At 38.0% G+C, this 27007-nt stretch overlaps 1 protein-coding gene across 1 annotated transcript in view; it reads left to right on the forward strand.

Moving 5' to 3' along the window:
- Nucleotides 1-498: 498 nt before the first annotated feature.
- The window catches only part of pth2ra (parathyroid hormone 2 receptor a), a 58400-nt gene continuing 31891 nt past the window's right edge, over nt 499-27007 (forward strand). The window contains exons 1-6 of the mRNA XM_023287200.3: nt 499-1129; nt 11007-11112; nt 14951-15061; nt 16286-16410; nt 18798-18895; nt 26234-26417. Coding sequence (XP_023142968.2) covers nt 1070-1129; nt 11007-11112; nt 14951-15061; nt 16286-16410; nt 18798-18895; nt 26234-26417 — 684 coding nt within the window. The 5' untranslated portion in view covers nt 499-1069. The remainder of the gene's footprint in view (nt 1130-11006; nt 11113-14950; nt 15062-16285; nt 16411-18797; nt 18896-26233; nt 26418-27007) is intronic.

Raw genomic sequence — 27007 nt, forward strand, 5'->3', positions numbered from 1 at the left:
TGAGCTGGAAGGTCTGAAGCAGCTCTTGGTCTTCTGGTGTGTGGATAAGGTGGCTGTTGGTGGACTGGAGGCTGGAAAACTCTACCTGGCACATGCGCAGTAGCCGCTCTTGCAGTTCGGACGGTGCGCTTGGTTGGATGACGAAATTTTTGTCACGTGTACCCTTGGTGACAGGAGTCACTGGCAGGACCACAACAATTAGTGTGCGTATGGGTCTATATGTTGTCATGTCAGCAAAGTTACAAGTTGCTTCCGTGTTGGTTTCATGATATAATTTAACAGCATATGAAGCCTGGTTTGCCTTAGTGAATGCTTCCATATATATAAATGAGGAAATACAACCGCATGTGCTGACAACCAGTGCTTATGTGCTGCAGGTGGCTGACCGGATGCGGAGACTCAGGTGTGTTCGGAGACTGTCAGCAGAAGGACAGCGAGTGGACACGCCCAGTGGATGGAGAGGTGGAAAAAAAGAGATAAACAAGAATAAAAGACAGAAGTAAACAAGAATTCCAAAAACCTCTTTTACTTTCCCCGTTAGTGATCATCACCCACACCGCTGCCGTCTGTTTCCTACCAGCAGCACGTGCAGTGAATTAATGCGCGAGGAGGGAGAAAAATCTTAAATCAGAGATCACGTGGTGGCCACCGGTGCAGGGCAGGTAGCCAAAGGTGCAGCATTTACGCAGCGTCCCACTGTGAGGGCAGGGCGCATATTCCGAGGGAGGATTTATGACTTAATTGATTTGCAGTATGTCACTTGAACGTGAAGCCCGCTTCTCCTCCCTGACGCGCAGCTCGGGTGCAGTTGGCTTTCTCTGCGTGCCGTGGGGATCTCCGTCCGCAGAGGCAGCAGTGGCACGGTACTGGTCTGTGAGGAGCGTCTGAATGGAGAAACTTGGCATTTGGGTTCTGCTGCGTCCTACTCGCTGTGTTGGATAGCTCAGGTTCGGATCGAAACTTGCGGTGAAACTTTCTATTAAAATGAGGATGCACCAGCCACACTGGGGATTCAGTTGAACCAAGTGATATTCTTACACTGCCGGGGATAAACGCAAACCGACCAACTATGAACGTGCACTTGTGGATATTAAACTTTTTCCTCTGTTGGACTCCGGTTGATGCACAGGTAAGAAACATTATGTGTCCACTTCTTTAAACAAACTAAACATCAGAGCATCTTGTGCACAATAATAATCTTCTCCTGGTCTTAAAAGAGCTTAATGTAAAGATATCTATCTATCTATCTATCTAAATTGCATTATATGACATTAGAATGACAACATAAAAAGAGCAAGGATCTGAACTCAAGTAATGATATGCAGCAACATGTTTCCCTTCACCTCCATACTGACACAACCATTAATCTATAGAAAATACACCAGTCATTTCTGTGTGTATGTGTCCATCTTGTGTGTCTTCCCTCCTTCTTGACACAAAAGGAGCAACTCCAGATAAATGACAGCACCCAGGAACATGAAAGCATAGGTATTTTCTAATAGCAGAAGCTGCCAGTACAGTTTGTCTACATCTGTCTGACACTCAACCTGATGAGATCTGGCCGACACTTCACCTTTCACAGCTGATTTTTAAATTATTTATCACAAAATCAATGCCAGTATTTTTCACTGTAGAAATACCTTTTGTATTTATTATGAGTGTAACTTGTCAGGAGCAGTTTGTTCCTCATTATAGGAGATGTTTCAGTAACCATCAGCTGACAAATTGGCTTACAGCCAATGGCAATCCATATAGGATGCTTTACAGACCGCTTTATATTTGATAGATCTGCCCCGTATTAAGTGACTCTGTCATTAAAATCGCATATGTGGTGTCCAACCTAAAATTGATCTAATAATGAGTTGCTAAAAACTAAAGAAATCTAACTTCTATTTCTCTGCATTTATAATTTTTTCCCCTACATGTTTTCTGAATGATTCCGTTAAAAACATTGTGTTTCAGCTGCTTAGTGTTGAATGTCAGCAGTGATGTGATGCAGGGAAAAGGGTGAGGAGACCTGGGGAGGGTGCAACATGATACTTGACACTGAAATTATGACACCAGAAAACAGACTGGCTGCATTATTAGTCACTGATCTGTGAAGAGTCACAGTTGTTCAGAGTGAAGTCTATCATGGCTGCCACTCTTGAACTGAGGGCAGGAGTTTTCTTGCCTCCATGAAAGCACCATGCAAGCACCATGGTTAGTAGTTCTGCTGCCATGACATGGCTCGTTGACTGATAACACGACCAGCAAATAGCAGTAATAGAATGAATGTTTTGGAGAAAGTGATGACTATGTGGTAAATTTAAAATTATTGTTTCTGTACTATGTTTTTTAAAGCACTAAATATCTGAATCATTATATAGTTCATTAGTAATGTAGAAATGGCAGAAAATTATCCCAAACAAATGTCGAATAAAAGAATTGACTCAACAAACAAGCCAACAAAATGTCAAGGAAAAACAGTGGAATAGCAGCAACAGGCCAACCCACAAAATGATTACAGGTTTAACTGGGTTCATCATGCTGCATGCAAATATTATCTATTTTTTATACATGGCATCGTACTCACTACTTCTAGTATGGGACTTTAACACACAGGATCACTTGAAAAGGTGGGAAGGATCAATTGCCATGTTAGATCAAAACTAGAACAAAAGTCAGTCACTACAAAGGCAGTATAAAAGGCTCTGGCCACAAGAGAAGCAGCAGACAACATGAACAAAGAAAAGGGTGTGGGGGGGAAGTATCTTACAGTACCTATAAAAAGTATTCACCCTCCATGGTGATTTTTCCTGTATTATTGCTTTTCAGAATTGAATCATGGCCAATATCATTTGACTTTCTGGACATTGCGGAAGAAAAAACTCTTTCATGTCAAAGTGAAAACAAATTTTTGCAATGTAGTGTCAGGTAATTAAAAGAGCAGAAATATTCACCCCTCTAATGTAACTCACCGAATTCAGCACCGGTACAAGCAATTGGTGCTTGAAAGCACACAGCTGGTTAAATGGAGACCGTCTGAGTGCAGTGAATGTGTCTCAGGTGAGTGTAGTATAATGTATCTGGAAGATGGTGAATCAGTACTCCTGCCTAGAACTACATCATTAAGATGAATAACACTCCAAGCAACTCCATGAAAAGGTTATTGAAAATCATAAGTTGGGACCAAATACAAGAAAATTTCAAAATCATATAGTATCTCTTGGAGTACAGGTAAATCCATCATTAAAAATAGAAGGAATATGGCACATGTGTAAATCTGCTGAGAGGAGATGCCCTCAAAAAATGAGTGATAATGCAAGAAAGAGATTAGTGAGGGAGACCACAAAGACATTTATGACTCATGTGAAGGAATTACAAGGTTCAGCAGCTGAGATGTGAGAGACTGTGCATACAGCGACTGTTGCCTCTTCTTCATCAGTCAGAGCTTTATGGGAGAGAGACAAAGAGAAAGTCAGTGTTGGAAAAAATCTCATGCAGACCCTAGGAGGCTTGTAAAGGCAGAAGGTCAAATGAATGCAGGAAAGTACAGGGAAATCCTAGAGGACAATCTAATGCACCTGCAAGAGAACTGAGACTTGGAAACACATTTGTTTTCCAGTAAGACAATTACTTAAAGCGTACAGCCAAAGCTACACAAAAATGGTTTAAAGACAACAAGGTCAATGTTCTGGAGTGGCGAAGTCAGAGCCCAGACCTTAATCCAAATGAGAATTTGTGTGTGAGAGCTGTTGAGTCACGATCCCTACGTACGCCTACAGTTTTGCAAAGAAGAATACATGTGTAAATATAATAGTTGTACAAGGATGATGATAATGATGATAGATACTATATTAATCCTGTGGTAAATTATAGGCGTCCAGTTGCAAGCACACATTTGACAGACAAAGCAGTAAAGTAATGCAGTGCACATACTGATAGCATAATACACATAAAACACAATACAAGTAAAAACTAAGAGCTAAAATCACTAAAAATGGTTCAGAGCAATCCTAAAAAGATGCATAAATAATTATCATGATAAATAATTAAAAACCCAGAATAAAAAAGTGCATTGAAAATGTACGTTGTTATGAGTACTGAGCCTAAGACTAAGACTAGGACTGATGTCCGCAAACCTCACTCTGCCCCCCAGTGAGACATTATGGAGCCTCATGGCCCTGGGAATAAAAGACCCCCTGAATCTTTCTGTGGAGTAGGCTTGCGAGAGCAGCCTGTTGCTGAAGGAGCTCCTCTGGGAGATGACTGCCACATCCAAAGGATGATCTGAGGTGTTTCAGACTATCAGCAGTTTTGCTGTCATTCTCAACTACAGCCCAACTACAGAGCCAGCCCGCTTGACCAGTTTGTCTTGTCTGTCACAGTCCGTGTTCTTGCTGCTGCCGCCCCAGCACACCACAGCATAGAACATCCTTCACAGTTTGTGGCAGATGTTAAAGAATACGAATCTGTTTAGGAAATAGGGCCTGCTCTGAGCCCTCCTATGGACATCTGTCTGTATGTGTAGACCAGTTCTGCTTGTCCAGGTGCAGCCTCAGGTATATTTGATTGAGACTTGTCCACATAGGCTCAGTGTTGTATTTGTAGCCAAAGATGCATCTATTATATAGTGACTTGAAGTGGGGGAATACTTATGCAATCACATATTTAAATTTTCTGTTTTAATTGACTGAAATTAACTGTTTTCACTTTGACATGGAAGTGTCTTTTTTTGTAAATTCCTATCAAAAAGTCAAATTAAACTGATCATGATTGAATCTTGAAAAGTAATACAGGAGGTGCCCTTGGAGGTTCTCCCCCTTATTGCTTATTGCCTTAATGCTTTTTATTGACATTGATTACAGTCTGGCCTTAATTGGAGAATTGACCATGGAGAGGAGTCAGACCTGGAGCTGCTTTCAATAATTTTATGCATGATAAGAGATTTACCTGCGTCAGAGCAGCAGACCTCAACGCACTTACATATGAAGCAGCTGTTCAGGGTGGTGTACAGTATGTCCACAGGATGGCAACATTTTTAAAAGTCATATGATAGAGGTGTAGTTTTAGGTAACAAATTAGAGCCAGAAGCTTTTTCCTACATCTTAACAACTAGTGTTGTTCTAAAGCAAGATATCAGGGCTTACAGAACTTTCTTGAGGATGTACTGAAGCCTGTTGCTAAGCCAGCTGTTTATCCTTGAACTGCACCTACAACATCTGCTCTGTGCAAGTCTTGTGTAGGTCTTTTTCATGCATCTTGTAGGTGCATGCTGACTCTTGAAATTGGACATTATGTCACTTTCCATGTTTTTTTTCAAGTAATGTTCTAAACTAGATGGGAATCACTCTTTAACTTATTTTTTTTGTCTGCTGCTTCTCAGTTGGTATGAGTAAAAGGAGTTCATGCACAACTGTTAGCATAAAACTGTCCAACAAGCATTTTTTGTCAAGTCAGTTTTGTACATTCAAACAGAAAATGGTCAAAGTAGACTCTTGAAAACATCTTTGGGTTTGCCTGAAGTTATCTTCATATTTGGATATGAAAAATTTGTGGATTCTCAGATGTGCTTTTAAGATTTCCTTCCAGCAACAGTTCTGTCGAAAACACCCGCAGCAGGCCGCTATGTGTGGAGTGAACTAATGCAGTTTAATTCTCGACCTATTTTTCACACATCTTTGCAGCCACTGGAAATGTTTGGGGTTACTGCTGACAAAGGAGGTTTGACCAGTCATGAAATTGATGGATTAACTTTCCACCAGAACTGTGTTTACACGTAGATGGAGATCAGGTGACATTTTATGACCAAGTATTGCAGAAAACCTCATGATTCAAAAGTGTTAACAAATTCTTTGGGTTAAGGGTACAAAAGTGGTTAAGGACAAATGGTTAGATCAACCTTGGGTTATAAATATCATATATTAGTCTAAGTGCTTAGAGTTTAGTAGATGAACAAGCTGGCAGTCATTCCCTAACTTAAGCAAAATGCTTTGAGAAACAGTGGGGTTTGTCATTAAAGTTTTAATATATGCAGTCAGAAATTCAGTGTTATTTCAAGTCTTTTTTTGTCTGAGTTGACATGAATCTGTAAACTGTTACTGAAAATGTATTATTATTTATACTCCTGGAAAATGGCGATGCTTCACACCAACTCACCAACACATACATCTTAACGATGTTGAGACACTGAAAAGATCTGTCAAAGTAATTAGTCTGCTTAATGACTTACGCTAATTTCCAGTGGTTCTATAAACTTGACTTGATACAATGGCTATTGTTATTTTCCCAGACAGCCTGAGAAAAATGTATCTGTAATGATGCCTTTGTTCAAAAGTTGACAGCCTCTAAGCACTGGATTAAGATAATCAGAATAGTTACCTGATCTGCAGACAAGTAGAGGGTGAATGCCTACAAGATGTTACTAGAATGTGGTTCTAAATACAAAACTATCACTGGTAAAACTTCTTAATCAGTTTGTTGACCTTACACTACAGATCTAGAGGCTTTCTTCTCTCATTTGTGGCCACAAGGGCAACTGGCTTCAAACACTCACAAAATGTCCATGAGTTCAGGAGTAAAGTAATGCCCACGGCACAATGAGTCCAAGTAATAACATTTTCTTTGCAAATGTTCATCAGACCATAGTATTAGTACATCTAAAAATAACATAAAAATAAATAGGTAAAAATATTGAACAAAATATGAAAAAAACAAACTATTAATTGTTAGTAAAATGTTTTGAAACAGTTCAAAAAGAAACAAAAGAACCCAAGGAACAAAACCTAAAACCCATTGACATACCGTTACTCCAAATGGAAGGTTTTAGATCTTTAGATTATAGGCAAACATGCATGTTTAAAAATGAAGTGTCAGGACATTTCACAGGCTTTATAACAGCTTCCACCAAGTAGTCTCAAAAATGAAAGATGAGAAGGGCAGGAATGGACATTAATGTTTGCTGTGACTGAAAAAGAAAAGGGATGTTTCCTATAAGGGAAACGAAACTTGCACAGAATGGTTGAAGGAATTTTCCTTCTTTGGTTAGTGTTTCTAAAGGTCACACTAAGATTACTGATAAACTAGCAGCAATTGGTTGTTTCCTTCCACCAAGGCTGTAAAATACGAGGAACTTCTCTTGTTTGTCTGTGCGTTAGAAAAGCCTTGACGTGGGTGAACATGGATTACTGTTAAGCCAATAGACATTCCACAATTGTATTGAATCTCCTTATTTGGACATCATGCAGAGAGCTTAAATCTACCCGATATGTGGTGACCAGAGTCAGTTCAGAATTAGGGTGAGTCTGTCAACATGTCTTGTACTGTACATCTCTTCTCCTCACTATTGATCTTTTATAAAACACTACTATTCATACATCTGTCGCCAAAGTCTTCTTCCAGTGCGGATTAATCTGCTCACATATTTCCTTTACAATCAGTCCTAAATGATGCATTCAGGCAGTGCAGCAGAGCAATGTGCTGTAATCTTGCAGTTTTTAGTCATAGAAGTGTGGCTGTTGGACATTCCTCCACTTTAGAAGGGACCTTTGGAACAAATATTGAATGAGTCACAGTGACGTGACTCCCACGGGGTGAATATTAAGCCTCTTTCAGACATGCGCCCTGTTGTGTGAATCCGATGATGCAGTTTACCATGTTGCTCTTGTGTCAGAATAAATGCACTGGTTGCTTTTATGTAGGTATAATGTTAAATCTTACTTGTTTGGACTTAGGAATTCTATACTGTTTTCAACCTGGAACAATGCAATGGCTTGACTTGGACAACAGAAAAAATGTATTTGTTATTTTTGCCTAGATTTGCACATCACCGATCAATATATGCCCAGCGGCGCCACTCCGTAAAAACAGCGATGTTGAGTAATGAGTAAAACGGAGGCAACGAAGATTAAAAAGGAGGACACATGATAAATATCTTTAAAAAAGTGGTGTAGCAAAATTGTAAACTCTACTGTGCAACCACACAAACACTGACTCCCACTCATTTTTCTCCCAGGTCCCAAAAGAGTGCAGTTGACCCTATAGCCTAATAAATAAATGAACAAAACCACAAACACTGCCTGCTGACTCACAGCTTATGTTGATGAATAATAGATCAAATAATAATGACATTCTTCCAAAAAGATAAGGTATCGGAGCCACATTAAAAGATATGTTTCGCTCACCAGGGAAAACCGAAGAAGGCTAGCTTGTTAGCTGTATACAAATGTTTATAAGTTGTCTTAACCAGACAATGTCCAATGTGTCAACCAGCTGCTGTGACCTCCCTAAATGGTAATGTTGGAAATGGGGGCAATATATCTACATGGTGCGTTTTTAGGTATCTTAATTTAAGTTTTAACCAGTGAAAATGATGCTGTAGATCTCTCTAACTGGAGCCAAAAATGTGGTTCAAGATATCTTGAATCAGAGTTCTGTACTAGTTGAAATTATGTTCTTGGTATCCTGTTTCACATCAGAAATTACAGAAAGTAGGAGGTGGCTTGCTTTTCAAATGTAGTGTGGCATTACAACTGTAACCACACACATCAATCTGTTTCACTGCCAGTATCAAAGAAGCCTGAAGCTGAAATGCTAGTAAATCCTGAAAAGTCTTTAACAAATGAAACTTTAGTTTTTTAAGAAACTCCTTGATAATACACTCTATTTGATGGCATTTTCTAAGGATTTTGTCCTCTGCAGCAGCTGTCATCACTTCTGCACACATTTTTCAAATGCTTTGCTGGATCAATATCTAATGGAAGGCTTTGCAGGAGCAGTGTCACGCACAACTATTTAGACTAGTCATAATCCTAAACCTAACCCATTATTGTGACTCATCAAATCAGCATTACAGATATCTCTGTTATTTTGACAAGTCAAAATGATGATGTAGATATATTGAAAAAACTATTCTGACACAGTCACAGTGGAATTACGATTTGTCAAAATGACGTTGTCCATGTCTGCAATTTTAATTCCAGACTGTCAAACTCTGCTATTATGCGTTTAAATAACTTGCCATATGCAGCCAACCCACAGTTAGCTTCTGCTTATTGTAAGTTCTACAGTACCTTCACTCCTCTTACCGACATCTCTAAATCCTCTCCTCACTCAAGCAGTCATCATGGGAAACCACATTTGCAACAGACGGTCCTACACTGAACAAGGCAATGAAATTATGAAGAGCCTGAGTGTTTTTTGGCCTCTCCTACATTTTGTCTTATCCATTTTGTCACTGACTTTTTCTACAGATACACTGTTTAACGAAGGCACTGTGGCCAAAGTAAATAAATGTATTATGTTAGTCATCATCACTCATACACAAAATCAGTTTAATAAATTAGGAAAAATAAAGTTAAAATTGCTGAGATAGACGCCAGATCAAATCAGCCCCTTGTCCTCCTTGTGTTTCCTTGCATAAAAAAGATTTTAATAGCCATCTAATAACCATAAAATGATAATAATATCACCAGTGTGCCTTTTCTACATTTTCCATTTTCATTCTGATAAATGTTAAATATATAAATATGCAGCAAGAGGCTTTATGCAAAAGCATATTACAGATTCAACAAGGGTCTCTACCAACAGTACTGTATTGCTGTTGTACTCAGACTTTATAAGACAAGAAGTTGAATTCAACTGATAATTTTAAAACATCAAAGTTACGCTTTGGTTCATCCCCCTCTTCTCTGTGAAAAGAGGCAATAAAGCAGTTTGGTGACCCTCGATTTTTCCTGTACTGCCACCCACTGGTCAAACATTGAATTTGTGTACCTTGCTTTATGACCTAACACTTGTTGTCTTTATCTGTTTCAGTTGCACTTTGTCTTCAGTGCAAATTAGTAAATGTTAGCATGCTTACACGCTAAACTAAGAGATGGTGAACATGTTAAAACATTAACACACTGGCATGAGGGCTGCACAGTGCCTCGGTTGTTGGCACTGTCGCCTCACAGCTACAAGATCGTGTCCCAGCCTGGGATCTTTCTGTGTGCATGTTCTCCCTGTGCAGCGTAGCTTTTTTCCAGGTTCTCCGGCTTCCTCTCACCATCCAACAACATGCTGAGGTTAATTAGTGATTCTAAATTGTCCATAGGTGTGAATGTGAGTGTGCTTGTTTGTCTCTGTGTAGCCCTGTGATAGACTGGTGACCTGTCCAGGGTGTCCTCTGCCTTCACCTGGAGTCAGATGGGATAGACTCCAGTCCCTCCATGACCCTGATGAGGATTAGGCGGTGTATAGATAATGGATGGATGTTGTCATGGTCATTGTGAGCATGTTACCATGATCTCATTAGCGTTTTGCTTAAAGCAAAATCTGCCTAAGCAAAGCTTAAGCCAAAAAAGTATTAATAAGTATGTGAAAGTTTTAAAGTGACAATAAAAACCAAAAGGCTTGACAGTAGTATGAAAATGACTGTTTTAGCCCAACAAATCAATTGTATGGGGTTTTAGCTGGAAAACAATTTATCCACCTAAATAATTCATGTGGCCTTGTGGTTGTTTTGTAATGCAGTATGTCTGTGGAACCAAACAAGCAACCCTGTGAGACTGCAGCAGTCAATACTAACTTTAGAAAACAATATTGTTGCACATACTGTTAGTGAGAATATATGAAGGGCTGCTAAGTCCTGTCCCAGACTTAGCAGTGGAATGTGAACTGAAGGAACGCTTAAGATTAGATGATCACAAATTAAATAAATGCATAAATAATCTGCCCTATGGTGGCAGAATACACATAAATGTAGATATATTCTGTAGATGTATTCTGTACTGAATTTCACAATATTTCACTCAGCACAAGTATGGAAGTGAGAATTGTGCAACACAACGTTTCTGCTGCTTTCTTCCTTTGTTTTGTTTTTTTTGGTCATAGTTGTCCCCAACTTGAAAGCCACAAATGCTGGCCTGTCCCACAGCAGATGGTAGATGGCACGATGTCCCAAATGTCATTAAAAAATTCAGGCAGTGGGTGATTTATGCACACAGGATCGCAGTTCTGATCTTATTTATTGTACTCCACAGATGGGGTTTGATGGGCCTCTCTCTGCACAGGAGCAGATGTACATCCTGTATGAAATCAAAATGCAGTGCTACCAGAACCTCTCCAACATTGAACCAGGGACCACAGGTACAAAAGATACACACAAGGAGTTACATTTCTATAAAACAATTACACAATTCTGCATATTTAATCCTATCTAAATTTTGTGAGTGATCATGTGGAAGCACTACCATGTCAAATGGCATGCAGTGAGCTTAAAAAAAAAAATCAGGATTTTGTTTGACCACCCTTTTCCTTAGAACATAAATTATTGTGAAGTTAGATTTGCGCCAATATAAAGTCACTCAAGTCAAAAATATAAAAAATATCATTGCCAATGTATAACTTCAAACTTGCAAATAAATTATTGATCTTTATTGTCCAAAAATGAAATGGGTGTAAAATCGTGATGGAAAAAGTCAGACATGCAAAATAGAGAATAGACATCATAACCTGAAAGCCAACTTGAAGCCAAAAGTCTGGCCAGTGAGCAAAATGGTAGAGGGAACTGTAAACAATATAACATATAATCCAAAATGTTTTGTCTTTCAGATGAATTTGTTTTGCTTGCAGTGAGATAAAGTCTCCAGTCTTATTTTTGTTTAATGTTTAAGATGCTTTTGTATTATGTTGACACAGATCTAATTCCATAACTGACTTGATTAATATTTGTCTTCATGACATAATGTTCAGTGCAATGTTTGAAGTCCTTTTGCAGGGAGAGCAGAGAGGAGATGGATCATCAGATTAAATTCTTGGAGATTCTGTGTTTGCTCCCATTTATCATACGTGTCCATAAGTAATTTTCACATTACTCACTAGACTTATGCTCTTTGACTGCATATACGACTAATTTCTGTTAACTGCTTTTTCTGGCAAAAGACAAAACAGTAAAAATAGTAATCATCAGATTTCATTCTTGGAGCCTCTCCTTTTGCTCCCATAGAACCAGGAATCAGTACATGCAGCATGTTCCTAAGATTTTAAGCTGCGACTGCACATGATATCATATGGAAGAATACTCAGAGAACAGCACACTGAATAAAATGATGTGTAGTACTTAACCACAATAATGTGAAAATGTATCTTTTAAGATTTCATTACCTAATTAACATTCTTTCATGTTAAGTTTACAGAGCTAATTGGAGAGGAAATTGGGTCCTGGGGGCATTGAAGGATATTTCAGGAAAATTCTTGCTGGAGACAATTGAAGCAGTTTTGTTATTTTTCTAACTGAGACTTTAATAATTGCTTTAGCCCTTATTTTTTGATTTAAACCATATAAACTCTTCAACTTTCAGACTTTCTGGTTTATGAACATGACAATTATGAATATTTCATGTTTATTACATTTAGAAGAATATAGAGGCTAATATTTCTGTGCCTCTTCCGGCAATTTCAATTCGAAAACAAATAACAGTGTGGAAATTTTGCAATCAAGACAACTCCGACAAAGCTTCCCTATATTCTACTAGAAGTGCATCTGAAACCCGCATCTCCCACAACTTTCCATCAGTGGAACTAAGCAGGATTCATCCAGTAATTCTTGTAGCTTTATTAAAATGACAATCAGATAGTCAAACACACTTTATGCTATGATTGGCCAGCTGTGTGATGGTGAGAAAAGTAAGCAGGGTTTGAATTTCTCTTTCTAGCTTCCTTTTCCCAATTATTTATTGTTGATGATTTACTATTATTTCTGTTAGTTCTGTGGAAACAAACAAGTAAATGCCTTAAATGTTTGTCAGGCAGGTAATAGCCATGAGGAATGGAATATTTCAATGTATGAAACCTGGAAATCTGTCACCCCAGATTTGTAATTGACAGGATGTCAGATATCGTTCCAAAAAAGTTAATGGAAGCAAAATTTGTTCCTTTCAATATGCTAAAGTAAACCGCCTCCAAACACACTGGTTGTATCATTTATGTCAACAACAACAGTATACAAACTTCTGAGCAACTCCTGAATGTTAAGAGCAAAGACCTGTATAATTCTGCTTTCTTGTAATGTAACGGACCTTAATGTGAACCTTTGGTGGGACTGTGAGAATAGTCAAGACACATACAGGCCATAGGCAGTAAAGTTACTTAAAAAAAAAAAAAAAAAATACCACACCGTTTTCCAGTACTTCCTGTTGTTCTCAACATTTCTGCAGAGTTTGGTCCATGAAAACAGCAGCCTCAGTCTGCGTGCCTCCAACATCACAAATTAGTTTTCATGCATTTACACTCTTTTACGTCTCTCATATCTCATCTGTCATATAATATATTTAACTGTTTGTTAAATTACTGCTATTAATTTAATTAAGGCAGATGTGCAATGCGTTCCATCAATTTCCAAATCTTATAATAACATCGTTGAGGTGGCATTGTATGTAATTTGTGATTTTTCAAAAATATTAGTAGACCCACTTAAGTCCAGTTTGTTGCCCAGAGCTGGCTGTGTGTCAGATTCTTTCCTTCAACATAATTAAACACCTACAACATCACATGGCAGCAGAAATGGTAAACAATATAAAGAAACAATACTTCTTGAAATTAAGAGTGATGTGCAGATTTACACATGTGGCACAGCAGCAGTAACTTGAAAAACACAGGACCAGTTAGGATCCAGCAGGAAATACTGCTCTGTGTTCTTTTACATATTCAACAGTTCAGCTGTTACTCACAGATTACAGTTTTATAAGAGAGAATTGTTTGTAATTAAATTAGAATTCTTTGGGTGAAGACTGAGCTCCATTAGAGCTGCCAGGATATTTATATTAAGATAAGGATGTCATTATGCAAAATTAATTTCAGTGTTTAATTCTGTTATGCGTCTTGAGTTTTTGGCAGCTCACATAGCCCTGGGCGACTTTCCTACTTTTAAAGGTCCCACGATGTGCTTCTTTTCAGCAAGTCTCACGTGCCCCGACAGTGTGTCTTCCAGTTTCTCACCTCAAAATACTGCAAAGATGGTTAATTTCACCATGACTGCATAACTCCTGGTTTTAAGTCTGTTCTTAAATGGCCTGTTTGTCTCGAATATCCAGTGAGGTGCTGCTGTTGCTGCTCTCTTCAGAAAGAAGTGTGTCTTTAAACCAAATTAAATTTGGTTAGTCAGGTGTTGCATGGTACCTGGGTTGAATTGTTACTCACTTGTAAAGTTGGGAGGCTCACAAGTTGAGAGCTAGAATGTCAGAAGTGATTGTCTTCCGTTTAGTGTCTATATTATACTTTCAAGTTGAACAACCGCCAGAAGACAATAAAATCTGATTTTTACCATATATGACCTTTAAAGGGTCAGTTTTATCCAATACATTTAGTAGTACGTCTTCATTCACAAAGTTTAACTTTTTATTAAACAAGGTGAAAAACAGTCTCTGAAATCTCTATACTGACTCCCCAACAAATGTAATCGTGAATCAGATTTCTATCCAAAATATGATCACAAATACTACGTGCACCAAGTACTGACCAGTTTTTTCCTAATCGTAGGTAAAAATGAACATGTTCGGTGCTATTTATTGCACAGCTTTTCCTCTCTTCTGTAAAATGAACAGTGTGTATGTTTTGATGGTAGCACATGCACTATATAGGATATTACCATAAGTTAAACACTGTCTTATTAAAGGGTATTGTTTCAAAAAAGATCACAAAATATGAGGCTGCAAGCCACATTTTCATGATAAAAAAACATTTCACATCAGCACATGTAATATGTAATTTGTTAAAGATCCCCCCACAGTTAAGGTTAAGGTTAAGTTTAGGCTCATAAACTGCAACCAATAATAATTTGTTGGTCTGGTTGGCACAATACAATTTAAGTAGGTAATGGACCAAATGAAAAAAAAAACAAACAATACATGCTCTTTGCCAAAACAGCTGAAAATTCCCACTGAACAGGTACCAGTTGGTGCTGTATTTTCTGTCCTTCTCACTGCAGATGAGGTGTGCCCCCCTGACTGGGACGGTCTTATTTGTTGGCCCCATGGCTCCCCTGGACTGGTTACCAAGGTTCCCTGCCCATCTTACATCTACGATTTCAATCACAAAGGTGAACAGATATGTTTTTATTTTTTATTTTTGCAAATGTACCATCACCAGCTCTGAGAATTGGATTGCAAGAACCTTTAAGTTAAGACATAAATTCAGAATGTTTTGCTGCTGACATGTTGTGATGCATGTTTGCTGTTTTGTTAGATTTGTGCAATAGTAGTTTAGTGTATACTGCAAAAGTATTAAAGCCGGGAGCCTGTTCAGGAAACACTGAATACCATTAATGATACCAAGACCAAGATCCTGAAATTGGAGCAACTGAACAGAAATTACTTTTGCTACAGTTCATACCAAAACTACTTCTGTGCAAAAAGGATTTAAGGATGATAAGGGTGTTTTCTGCTTCACCAAATGAAAGAGCTTAGTGAGCTTGCTGTTAGAGTCCATCACTGAGAGAGAGTTACACATTGTGACTCTTACAAGATTAGGTTAAGAAACCCTATCCAAGTCTTTTCAAGTGCCAGAGGCCACATTGTAAAGTATAATCTAAAAGTAAGACTGATAGTAAGAATGGCCAAGAAGAATGCAAGGATGACCATCAAAGCCGCCCTGATGAATCTAAGCAATTGTGACTGCAACATCTCAAGACAGACAATCCAGCATACATTGCACAAGGCTGCTCTCCATTGATGCAAACCAAAGAGAACTCCATGTCTCCAGGACAGACAAACAAAAGCTCACCTAGCCTTTACAAAAGGTCAACTGGACAAAGAAGGTCGGTTTAGTGATTGGATGAGCTGAAATTGAGTTGTTTAGACACAGCAACATCTCTTCATTTAGTGAATAGAAGCATTCAAACTCAAGAATCCCATCCTCACAGGCAAACACTGTGGTTGGAATAAAATGCTTGAATGAATGGTATAATGAAGAAAAGGTGGTTGAACAGCAATTACAGGAAAACAATATCAATATTATGAGTGTTAGTCTGATTTCATCTTAATGTTAAAACGACATAGGAATAGTTGAAGTTCGTCTGCAACACAATGTCTTACTGTCTTTTGTCATCTCTTTATGTCAAAATTACAATCACCTGTGTAGGTTAAACATATGCATTTGATTCCATATACCTGGAAGACATTTGCCCAAAATCCCTGTTCCTGAGAGCAAAATACAGAATACTAGTGTATAATTAGTTAGGTGAACCTCTTTATATTTATATACAGTATACATGTTTTTTTCAAATATGTGCTGTGAATGTTCAGGATCATCTATGTGTTTACAGGACATGCTTACAGAAAGTGTGATGTCAACGGATCCTGGGTATTTGTAGACCAGTGGAACAAAACTTGGACCAACTACTCAGAGTGTCTACGTTTCCTTCAGCCCTTGAGTGACGAGGAAGCAAGAGTAAGTATGACTGTAATATGTTATTATGGTAACTGCTCTGTTGAACCACCTATGCCAGTCTGACTCATACATACTGTATACTTACAGACTTTTTGATATGTAGCAATGGTTGCAGGCTGAGAACAGTCTTAGATGTTCTTTGGACATGGACACCATGTGGTTTGGAATATAGAGCTTCAAATTCACTTCTTACCACATGATTGTATAACAGCTGAGCATCTCCACATTCTGCAAACCAGTGGCTCCCACTTCTATTCTGCTTGTTACGCCTTAGTCGGAAGCAGTGTAAACTTTTGACCTTTCATCACAGGCTGCATGACAAGTTGTTAGCAGTTCATTCTAAGAGCTTCTCTCTGTGTGTGTTTTTTTTGTCATACAAGAATTATCAGTTTTCAGACAAAAGTCTGAAAAATGGACAAAGTCTTGTTTCATAATTGTGTTTTTTAAATCTCCAGCCTCTGTAATCATCTCCCCAAACCACATTTAAAAAAGCACTTATCTTATATCCCCATGAGTACCATCAGCCTGTATAGTTTCCTTTTTTCTTGTGATGAATTACGAAGGAACTATTTGATAAAGAAACCACATATACATTTGTCAGAATCTTGACACGAATCATAGCAGCCTTTTCAGGACCTGAAAATGTGAGAGCTCTGCTCCAGCAAACACAGTGATGAGTGGAAAAGACATGAGTAATCACACAAAGAGTCTGCCTGTCTTGAAGAGTAAATAATCATTAATGTTTAGCTAGCAGCCATGATGATCAATGCACTGTTGAGACTTTGGATAAAATCTGAAATATAAATATGATTAATCTATGTTTTAACCACTTGGGGGCAGCTGACCAAGCTGTAAACATAAGAGGAAAATAAAAGAGGTGATTAAAAAAGTTATGAGACTGTGCCTAGAAATGTCAGCAACCATGTTTTATTTAAATTCATCCCAGTCATAGTAGTGTCTTTGTGCAGCATGACTGTGTTCCCAGTGCCTTTGCAACACGTAAAAGGCATTGTAACATGTAAAGCACCATCTACAATAACAGCTAAAAAAGCGTGACCCTTCAACTTGAATTACAGTTTGGGGAAAAGAAAGCAGTTACAGGGAGCCAAATTTAGTAAGTAGTTTAAATGGGTAATGATTGTGCTGTTGTGGCCAAAAAAACTTGTGCATAATTACTGGTTGTTCCTGGGGGCCAGCACATTGGAGCACACTCAAACATCGCACTACAATTCAGGTCATTTGTGCCCAAAGTTCTTCTGCAAACACATCAGGACACGACTGTGAATTTTGTCTTCACAGTCCGACCCTGGGGAAAAATTCCTGGTGCACAACTATGTAAATGTTGAGGACAACAAATACAAACTGGAAACTGTTTTTCCAAGACTCTTCCATTGTAGAAATAGGTGTTTCTTCTTGATGGGAGCTGCACACCTACCTTTCATCACTGATAATTATCCTTAGCATGATCATCCTGGCTCTTGTCTGACAGAATGTGATTTTTGCTCTTGGATCCAGTTTGTGATCCGTGGAGAAAACACAACTACAGACGTATATGTGATCACAAAAACATGAGGAGCACAGGTCCTGCTGTTGGTGGTGTCACGTTGTCCCCCGATTTGTGACAGTTTCTGCATGAACATGTTGCACATACAGTTTTCTTCAGTTTACACAAATGTAGCCTTCTTTCAAAAAACAGAGGTATTTTAAGTTGAAAACTTTTTAATTCTGTAAATGACCCGAAAATCACAGAGGCTCTGTTCATTCATTAATTGTTCATTCTGAAGAAGCTGCTAGACATAATGCTATCCACACTCAGAGATGTTTTGAGTTTCCTTTTATATTGAAAAGTGTGTGTTTGTGGTTTGATTTTTGCCCTTGTGCAATTGTAATTAGCATGGAGAGGCTGCAGGGCATTGGTTTTTGACTTGAACTTGTTGGATGTGGACCAAATGACTTACAGCTCTACTGCCTCTTTAAAAATATTGATTAGTGCAGATTTAATTCTGCCCATGTCATCTGCTCTGTGGAAATTACAAGGTACTTCGTGAGAGAGGGCTAAAGCCATCCTTGGTTCCCAGTATCAGCTAAATCATCTGGCTTCTCTGAGTCAGACCAGTGCTTAGAAGATGACATACTCTTAGATTTCAGACACTTCAGACTCCTGAAGGAGTTTGTAGTTTGTATTTTTAAAGCCCTTCATTTGTCAGAGATTAAGGATCTAATGCTGACACTTTCTTCTCTTTTTACCCAGAGTCCTAAAACTTTACTTGTTTGGGCTTTCTTGCCGTGACCTTTTAATCCTTGCTACTGTGAGTCATGCTTGTGTAGATTTTGTGATTCTGAGAGACACCTAACTGAATAGGAAATATTTCTTTCTATATCCACAGCAAGACTTCTTTGAGCGGCTATATATCATGTATACCATTGGCTACGCTGTGTCCTTCAGCTCTCTGCTAGTGGCTATCATGATTATTGGATACTTCAGGTAAGAGAGGAAATTTTCTGAATTACATGGTGCGATATCTTTGTAACAAACTGTAGTATAAAGCACACATATGACTAACGACCCTAAGGAGACAGAAACACACATTAGTTGAATAACAGCAGGAGATGGTCCCCTCCTGTGTCTGCAGGAATGTTAAAAGAACAACATCGTTAAATTTCCTGACAGCCCTGCACTTTACAGGTTATCCAGCACGGTTTGAAAAGTCCAAGATAGACAGACATTGTAATTTTCATTGTGATAGCTAAATTTGTGTCCCAGTTGTCCTGCTGCCACTCACTATTTGTAATCCTGTTGAAGGGATGTATTGTACCGTGTAAAAACTGCCAAAACTGGAGAATTAAATATACTTACTTCTTCCAGAATGCTGAACACTCAATTTAGAATGTTGTTGGTGGACACTGTTGTGTTGTGTTATGTTGCATGCATAATGGAAATGAAGGATGTGCTCACAAAGAATAGAAATCTAAACATTAGACATCCTAAAAAATATCATTTTGTGTCAGTCAAAATATTGTAGCTTCCTGTATAACATTTGTAAAATCGGACTATTTGCTTTTCTGATTCCTTTTTTTACTTGACAAAGACATTTAAGTCTAATAGAGCAGTTCACTAAAATACTACGGAAGAGTTTTGAAGCCTAATCTATATGGTCACATTATTTCTTACCACATGATTTTATCTCCAATGCCAGCATTCAGTGCCACTGCAGAGAGTACAGTGTCCTCATAGCAACACAGAAAGTATTTAGATGTGATGAATCAACATGTTGCAAATCTTTTCAGCGTTTTCCAAAACTGTCCAAAACCAACAAGCTTGTCTGAGTATGGGATTGCAGTATATGCTATATGCACACATGTATTTACTGTTTTGTATGTATCCATACAATATGCATAAGGTAAAGAAATCTTGAGTTTATCTAATTAATACTACAACATATCATAATATGGTCATGTAAGTACAACCATAAAAATCAAAAAACAAATTGAAGTTATTTGCTATTGCAAGCCAATAACAAGTAAACACACAGTGCAGTCATAACACTGCAAGCCAGAATAGCTAAACACCTCAGTCTGTATGTTCACTTTGTGTACTCGTGTGATTGAAAGTATATTAGAAATCTGACAAGTTTTGCATTGCGTGTCCAAAATGAATCCAACAGCACAATAATTAATTAATGGGAATCAATGAATAAATAATATGTACATGTGCTGCTGTGAAATGACCTTGCCAAAGCCTGGAATTTGTTTATTTCTTCTTGCTGCTGATGGATGTGGCACAGGTCTGGCATTCACACGAACAAAATATCCTTTCAATTTCATGCCCATTACTACAGATTCATTCGCAACTCATCATTCTTTTAAATCTATCTAGCTAATAATGAACGTCTGATTGGTAAGATGCACCAGAAGCAAAGTGGAGGGAGGAGTCATGCTCCGTATTTGCAAATTAATATGTAATAAGCTATAAAATAGGATATAAAAATGACTTCATAAGTACCTCACTGGATAATATGAATTAAGGAGGTGCTGAGAAGTTGCTGATGACATTTCTAAAATTTATTGGAAAGCTACTAATGCAAATAATGCTCAGTATATGTTTCTGCATATCAACTGTAATTAGGTTGTGTTATATATTTGGCTGGTTTACATAATAGGGACATTTATATGTTCACAGCTGTCAACTTGTTAGGGCAAATATAGGTCTCCAAGGTTGGTAATACACATGACATGTTTGGGATGGTGGCCATGAAACTGAATGAATAGCCAGTAAAACTTTAATTCTTCTGTTGTGCTTCAAAATTATAAATCACAATGAACTGGTAAGGTAAAATGAACATGTAAAAAAGTGAAATGGGAAAGAATACAATTTATTGTACGATGCCATTCAAAAATATTTACACGCCTACATAAATCTTCTGTTTTTGCTTATTTGTCACACTTAAATGTTTCAGATCATCCGGCGAATTTTAACGTAAGACACAGATTACCCAAGGAAACACAAAATGTGGTTTTTAAATTGTTTTATTTTTTGAAGGAAAAATGCTGTTCAGCCCATCCTGCCCTATGTGAAAAAGTAATTGCCTCCTTAGCTACCAATCTACCAAATGACCAAATTCATTTGGCAGTTAGGTTCAGTCTCACCAGCCACACTCACATACGATCCCTGCTGGGCTTGTTGAATCTAAACATCACTAAATAGAGCCTCTCTGGCATTGTGAAGGAGCTGAGGGCTCTCAAAAAGCAGCATGTGATGCCACGTTCTAAAGAGATTCAAGAACCAATATGAAGCAAAGTGATTGACCTTTATCAGTCTGAAAAGTGTTACGAACCCATTGCTGATGCTCTGGGACTCCAGAGAAGCACAGTGAGAGACATTATCCACAAATGGAGAAACATGGAAGAGAGGTGAATCTTCCCAGGAGTGACCAGCTGACCAAAAATCTTCTGAGAGCACGTTGAGGAGGTCACAAAAAAACCCAGACGAACATCAAAAGATCTTAGCTGGCCTCAGTTAAGGTCTACATAATTCCACAATAAGGATGCCGTCCTTACTGTGGAATTGTGGGCGAAAATGGCATCCATTGGAGAGTTGCAGGGTACAGAACACGCCTGACTAAAGAGAATATAAAGGTTTGTTTAGCATTTGCAAATAAAATATCTGGGTAAGCCCCAATACTTTTGGAATAGCATCCTGTGGACTGATGAATCAAAGGTGGAACTTTTAGGAATACATGGGTTCGTTACATTGGGTGTAAAGCCAATACGGCATTCCACAGAAAACATGAAACCAGCAGTGAAACATGGTGGTAGTGTGATGGTTTGGGTCGTCTTTGCTTCCACAGGACCTGGACGACTTGTCATAACTGATGGAGCCATGAATTCTGCTCTCTATCAGAAAATCCTTCTGGAGAATATCAGTTCATGACCTAAAGCTCAACAATAATGTTTATACAACATGACAATGACCAAAGCACACAAGCAAGTCCACATCTAATTGAATCAAGATTAAGGTTTTGGCATGGCCGTGTCAAAGTCCAGATTTGGATCTAATTGAGATCCTGTGGTAAGACCGGAAAAGGGCAGCTCATGCTCGAAAACCATTTACTGTGGCTGAATGACAACTATTCTGCAGAGAAGAGTAGGCCAAAATTCCTCCATGGCGATGTAAAAGACTGACCACAATGTGTAACAAACATTTAACTGCAGTTGCTGCTGCCAAGGCTGGCCCAACCAGTAATTAGGTTCAGGGGGCAATTGCTTTTACACAGGGATGATATGGGTTTTCAATAATTCTTCAATAAACCATAATTTAAAAACGGCATTAGTAATGCCAGAAATATTAGTTTGATGATCAGGAACATTTCAATGTGAGAAATAGCAAAAATAGAAGATTGTAATTGTAATTTCTGTCAATACTTTTGCATGGCACTGTATATGGTGAGTAAGCTTTTTCCTGTAAATACAGTGAATACAGATTTAACATTAGTGTAGGTTTAGACTGAGCTTTTCCTCTGCTTTCTACATTTAGTACCAAATACCACTGTTTCTTCCAATAAACTTTATAGGAATATATAAGGAAATTGTGGACCTGTACAAGTATTATTGTTGTTAATACTAGTTGGATAATATCCAAGTAGCAAGTGAGCACTGCTTTAATTAACTTGAAACTGGAAACAAAGGAAAGAACAATAGGTCTGAGAAAGGTCTGACCACTGCATACTGAACTCTGTATGGCGTGTTATCTTAGATTCAGCACTTGCTTTTTTCCTCCACAAATTATATAACTCATCAGTTTGTTTCTGTACATAGCTGGAAGTTAAAATTAAAACTGATAGATCACTTCACATCAGTTTTTTTCAAGACAAGTAAAGATGATTTTCATTTTTTACAATTAAAATACTTCATTTTTTTTAGCATTTTTTTAAATTAGGAAAATGAAAGCTTTAATGTAGATGAAAGCATTTACATCAGGCATTAGGCATGCACCTAAAAGAGATGCAACGAGATAGAAGGCCATCATTGTCAAATTGAATTTTGTAAATCCACTAATAAGACTCTACAGATTAATTATGGTGTTATACAGTAGCTGTAGTAATCCCATCAGCACTTCAAAAACCTTTTGGAAATCTCGGCTCACTTGAAACTATGTAATACAGAAGCCCACTTAACTGGAGTGGTCCTGCTTTAGCAATTAGAACTTGGGCAGTTCAGTACAGAGACAGAGAGAAACAGGCTAAAACATTATAAAAGATCATTTGTAGCAACAATCGAAGTGTTCCGTGTATAACCACAACTTATTTAACAATATTATGAGCAGTTAATGTCTAGCAAGGTTGTAGCTATGTTGAAAAAATCCTCATAAGCATCCCAGTTGTCTCATACAAGCTAGAGCATCAAGAGACTAATGACTGTGAAATCACAAGAAACCTTTTCTATTTTTTTTTTTTAGATGTATCTCTCCTTTTTTCCACCTAAAGATACTCCTTCATAATGAACACTGTCACTATCACCATTTTTGTGAGTGGGTTGCAGGATTTGATTTGGAGAAGTGGAAGCAGAAAATTACATCAGTAATGTCTAATTTTCCAGACAGGAATGCGCCTGAAATGATCAGAGGTGCATTTGTAAATAGAAAAACTTCAAATAGAGCACATCTTCAGGCTCATTGGCAGCGAAAATTTCAAAGAGCCATCATAGTACCTTTGACAAATGCAAATTTTACACCTGGTGTGTGGTTGACATCAAAAACTAACTTACAAATCTTTGATTTGGGTTCTTTATCAACTTCCCACACCTCTTTCTGCTCTCTGTTATCGCTTGGTAGAGATACTGATACAGTTAAAAATGTACAATATCCAAAGTGAACCTTCATTAATAAAGCTGCTGTACATTAACTTATGCAAATCACTGTCAACAATATCTAATGCACTACAGTAAGACCAGTAAAAAACACAATATGAACATGAATTCTTACAGCAAAATTATCAAGAAAAATAACTGTAAGTTGTTGGAAACACATTTCTCCTTACATATTTATTCAGGCACATAGCCTTCACGCAGTGCTCTCGACAGTCATTTACTGACTCACAAGAGCCAGTTAATGATGAATGAATCACATAACTTTACCTACAGTCACACATACGAACAGACCCCAGCTGTTGAGTCAATTACACAAACACTGTCACGTTCAGCCTCTAAAGATAAATTTGCCACTCATTGGATGAGAGGTTGCAAAGCTTCACCATAATAATAAGAAGCAGCAACAACAGCAGCAGCAGAATCAACATTAGTACTGCTTCGCGTGAAAATATATCGTTTGTTTACTTATGCAGATGCAAACCACAACAATTTCTGATACTTCTGCAGTCACTGAGAACAGCAAAAAGGAGTTTCAGTGCTTACAAGAACAGAGATGAATATATAGAAGTGCTGTGCTGGCTTCTGTTAGAAGATTCTGCAAGGTCTATGCTGTGCCACTGCCAGAACTTTATACATCTAGTGAAGCAGGTTACAAAGTCACTAACAATTTCTTCACTGCTAGTTTATTGTGTATTAGAAAAAAGTTGAACTACATGTTTTGTGTCATGGTGTTGTGGACAGGCTTGTGCTACACTGATGGTTTTACTTCTCTGACAGAAATAGAAATAGGGTCACAGAAGATTCATCTACTCTATCCGTTATATTCCTCAACTCAGTTTCTGTTGTAGCAGAGGTGCACAAGCACAGTATGTTGTACAAATTGGTAGCTGTATTTTCGGATACATGTCACCTGTATGCATTTTTATCAGCCCTCATAGCTGACAGTAGAGTGACAACATAGGGTGAAAGAGGATGATATTAGATTAAAGCCTTGGACTCCAACCAACCAGTAATGTCACCATCAGTGCTCATACAATCAGGTCCATAAATACTTGGACATTGACACATTTTTCAGCATTTCTTGGCTCTGTACACCAACACAATGAATTTGAAATGAAACAATCGAGATGTGCTTAAAGTGCAGACTTTCAGCCTTAATTCAAGGGTATTTACATCCAAATAGTGTAGGAATCACAACACATTTTATTAATATAATTTATTATTTAATTCATCCTGCTGCATTTGTCAGCAGTCTCATCATCAGTAAATATAATAGAACTAGTTCAGTTTGTGGGCATGTATGGTTGGCAACCTTACATGCCAACACCATCATACTACCACCACCATGCCTCACTGATGAGGTGGTATGCTTTGGATCTTGAGCAGTTCCTTCCCTTCTCCAGACTCTTCTCTTCCCATAATTCTGGTACAAGCTGATCTTTGTCTCACCTCTCCATAGAATGTTGTTCCAGAGCTGCACAGGCTTTTTTAGACAATTTTTGGCAAACTCTAATCTAGCCTTCCTGTTTTTGAGGCTCACCAATGGTTGACACCTTGTGGTGAACCCTCCGTTTTCACTCGGGTGAAGTGTTCTCTTAATAGTTGACTTTTTCCTCCTGGAGATTGTTCTTGTTCTGTGAAGGGAGTTTTCTTGACCAGGGAGAAGATTCTTTTGTCATCCACCCCACTTGCTTTCCGTGGTCTTCTGGGTCTGTTGGTGTTGCTGAGCTCACCAGTGAATTCTTTCTTTTTCAGAATGTACCAAACTGTTGATTTGGCCACACCTAATGTTTTTGCTATCTCTCTGATGGGTTTGTTTTGATTTTTCAGCCTAATAATGGCTTGCTACACTGATAGTGACAGCACTTTAGACTTCATATTGAAAGTTGACCTCACCAAATTCAAAATGCAAATACCACATTTGAAATGTACTCTAGACCTTTTGTCTGCTCCTTGTAAATGAAATCATGAGGAAATAACACACACTGCACCACGGAATAACTGAGCTGCCAATTGTCCAATTACTTTTGGTCCCTTACAAAGGTGGGGGGCACATATAAAATGTGTTGTAAATACACTCAAATTAAAGCTGAAAGTGTGCACTTAAAGTACATCTTGACTGTTTAATTTCAAATCAATTGTGGTGGTGTACAGAGCCAAAATGCTGTAAATTGCGTCCATGTCCAAATATTTATGGGCCTGACTGTAAAATAAATAAGCACCAAGTAAAGGCTTTTAATCTTTCTGCCCTTAACCCTCTCTTTTCAAAATGCGTTTATGCATCATGCTTTCACTTTCAGACCAACATGTACCTAAATAAATGGGATTTATGATTTGAACTTTTTTTTTTTTTTTTTTTTTTTTTACAGCTCTCTGCACAAATACTGTTGGTCTGAATTAGATTTTCTTTATCGAGCTCTAACTATTAATTTATAACAATATTTTGGTTTCTTGGCAGGCGTCTTCACTGCACCAGGAACTACATCCACATGCATCTCTTTGTTTCCTTCATGCTACGGGCAGTCAGCATTTTTGTGAAGGACAAGGTTGTCCACTCCAGTGCTGGATTGCAGGACTTGGACTCTGCTCTGCTGGACAACTTAAAAACCGTTAGCATAGCATCACTTGACAAGTCTCAGTATGTAAGTACTAGACCTTCTTCTTTACACTTCTTTCTTTCGTCCAATGACAACAACCCTGCATCTGGCAAGTAGACGTGAATTATGAGTAGAATGACAGTTTAGAGTGATTCACTGTGGCTTTAAGTCCCCAGAGTAAGTTATGAAATCTGTCAGACTGTCATTTGCATATCAGAACCATATTATTTTGTGATTTTCTTTTTGATCTTTAGTTTTTTCGAAGAATACAGAACAAATGTGGAGCAGTGTGGAACGAGACATTTTCTCTGACATGAATTGTCAGTGAAAATGCTAAAATAGGTCTAAATATATCCCAGAGCTCATTAAAAGCACATTATCATTTAGGCATTACAGAGGACACTAAGTGATATTTTCATACTTGACTGATTGGTGTGAATTGCTCAGTGTTCTACTAGACTCTTTCAAAATAATGTACAGATACGTTTGGTTTCAGCAGTCTGAGATCGACAAATATGTACAAATCAAGTTTGTATTTTACAGTCTTTTTTGTACAAAAGGTCCTCTTGTTGTTTCCAAGGACAGTATTTCATTACTGAGCTCCAGTGGAAGGGTAGTAAAACTTAGGGAATTAT

Source organism: Amphiprion ocellaris, chromosome 11 (assembly GCF_022539595.1).
Source record: "Amphiprion ocellaris isolate individual 3 ecotype Okinawa chromosome 11, ASM2253959v1, whole genome shotgun sequence".
In the NCBI taxonomy this organism is placed as follows: domain Eukaryota; kingdom Metazoa; phylum Chordata; class Actinopteri; family Pomacentridae; genus Amphiprion; species Amphiprion ocellaris.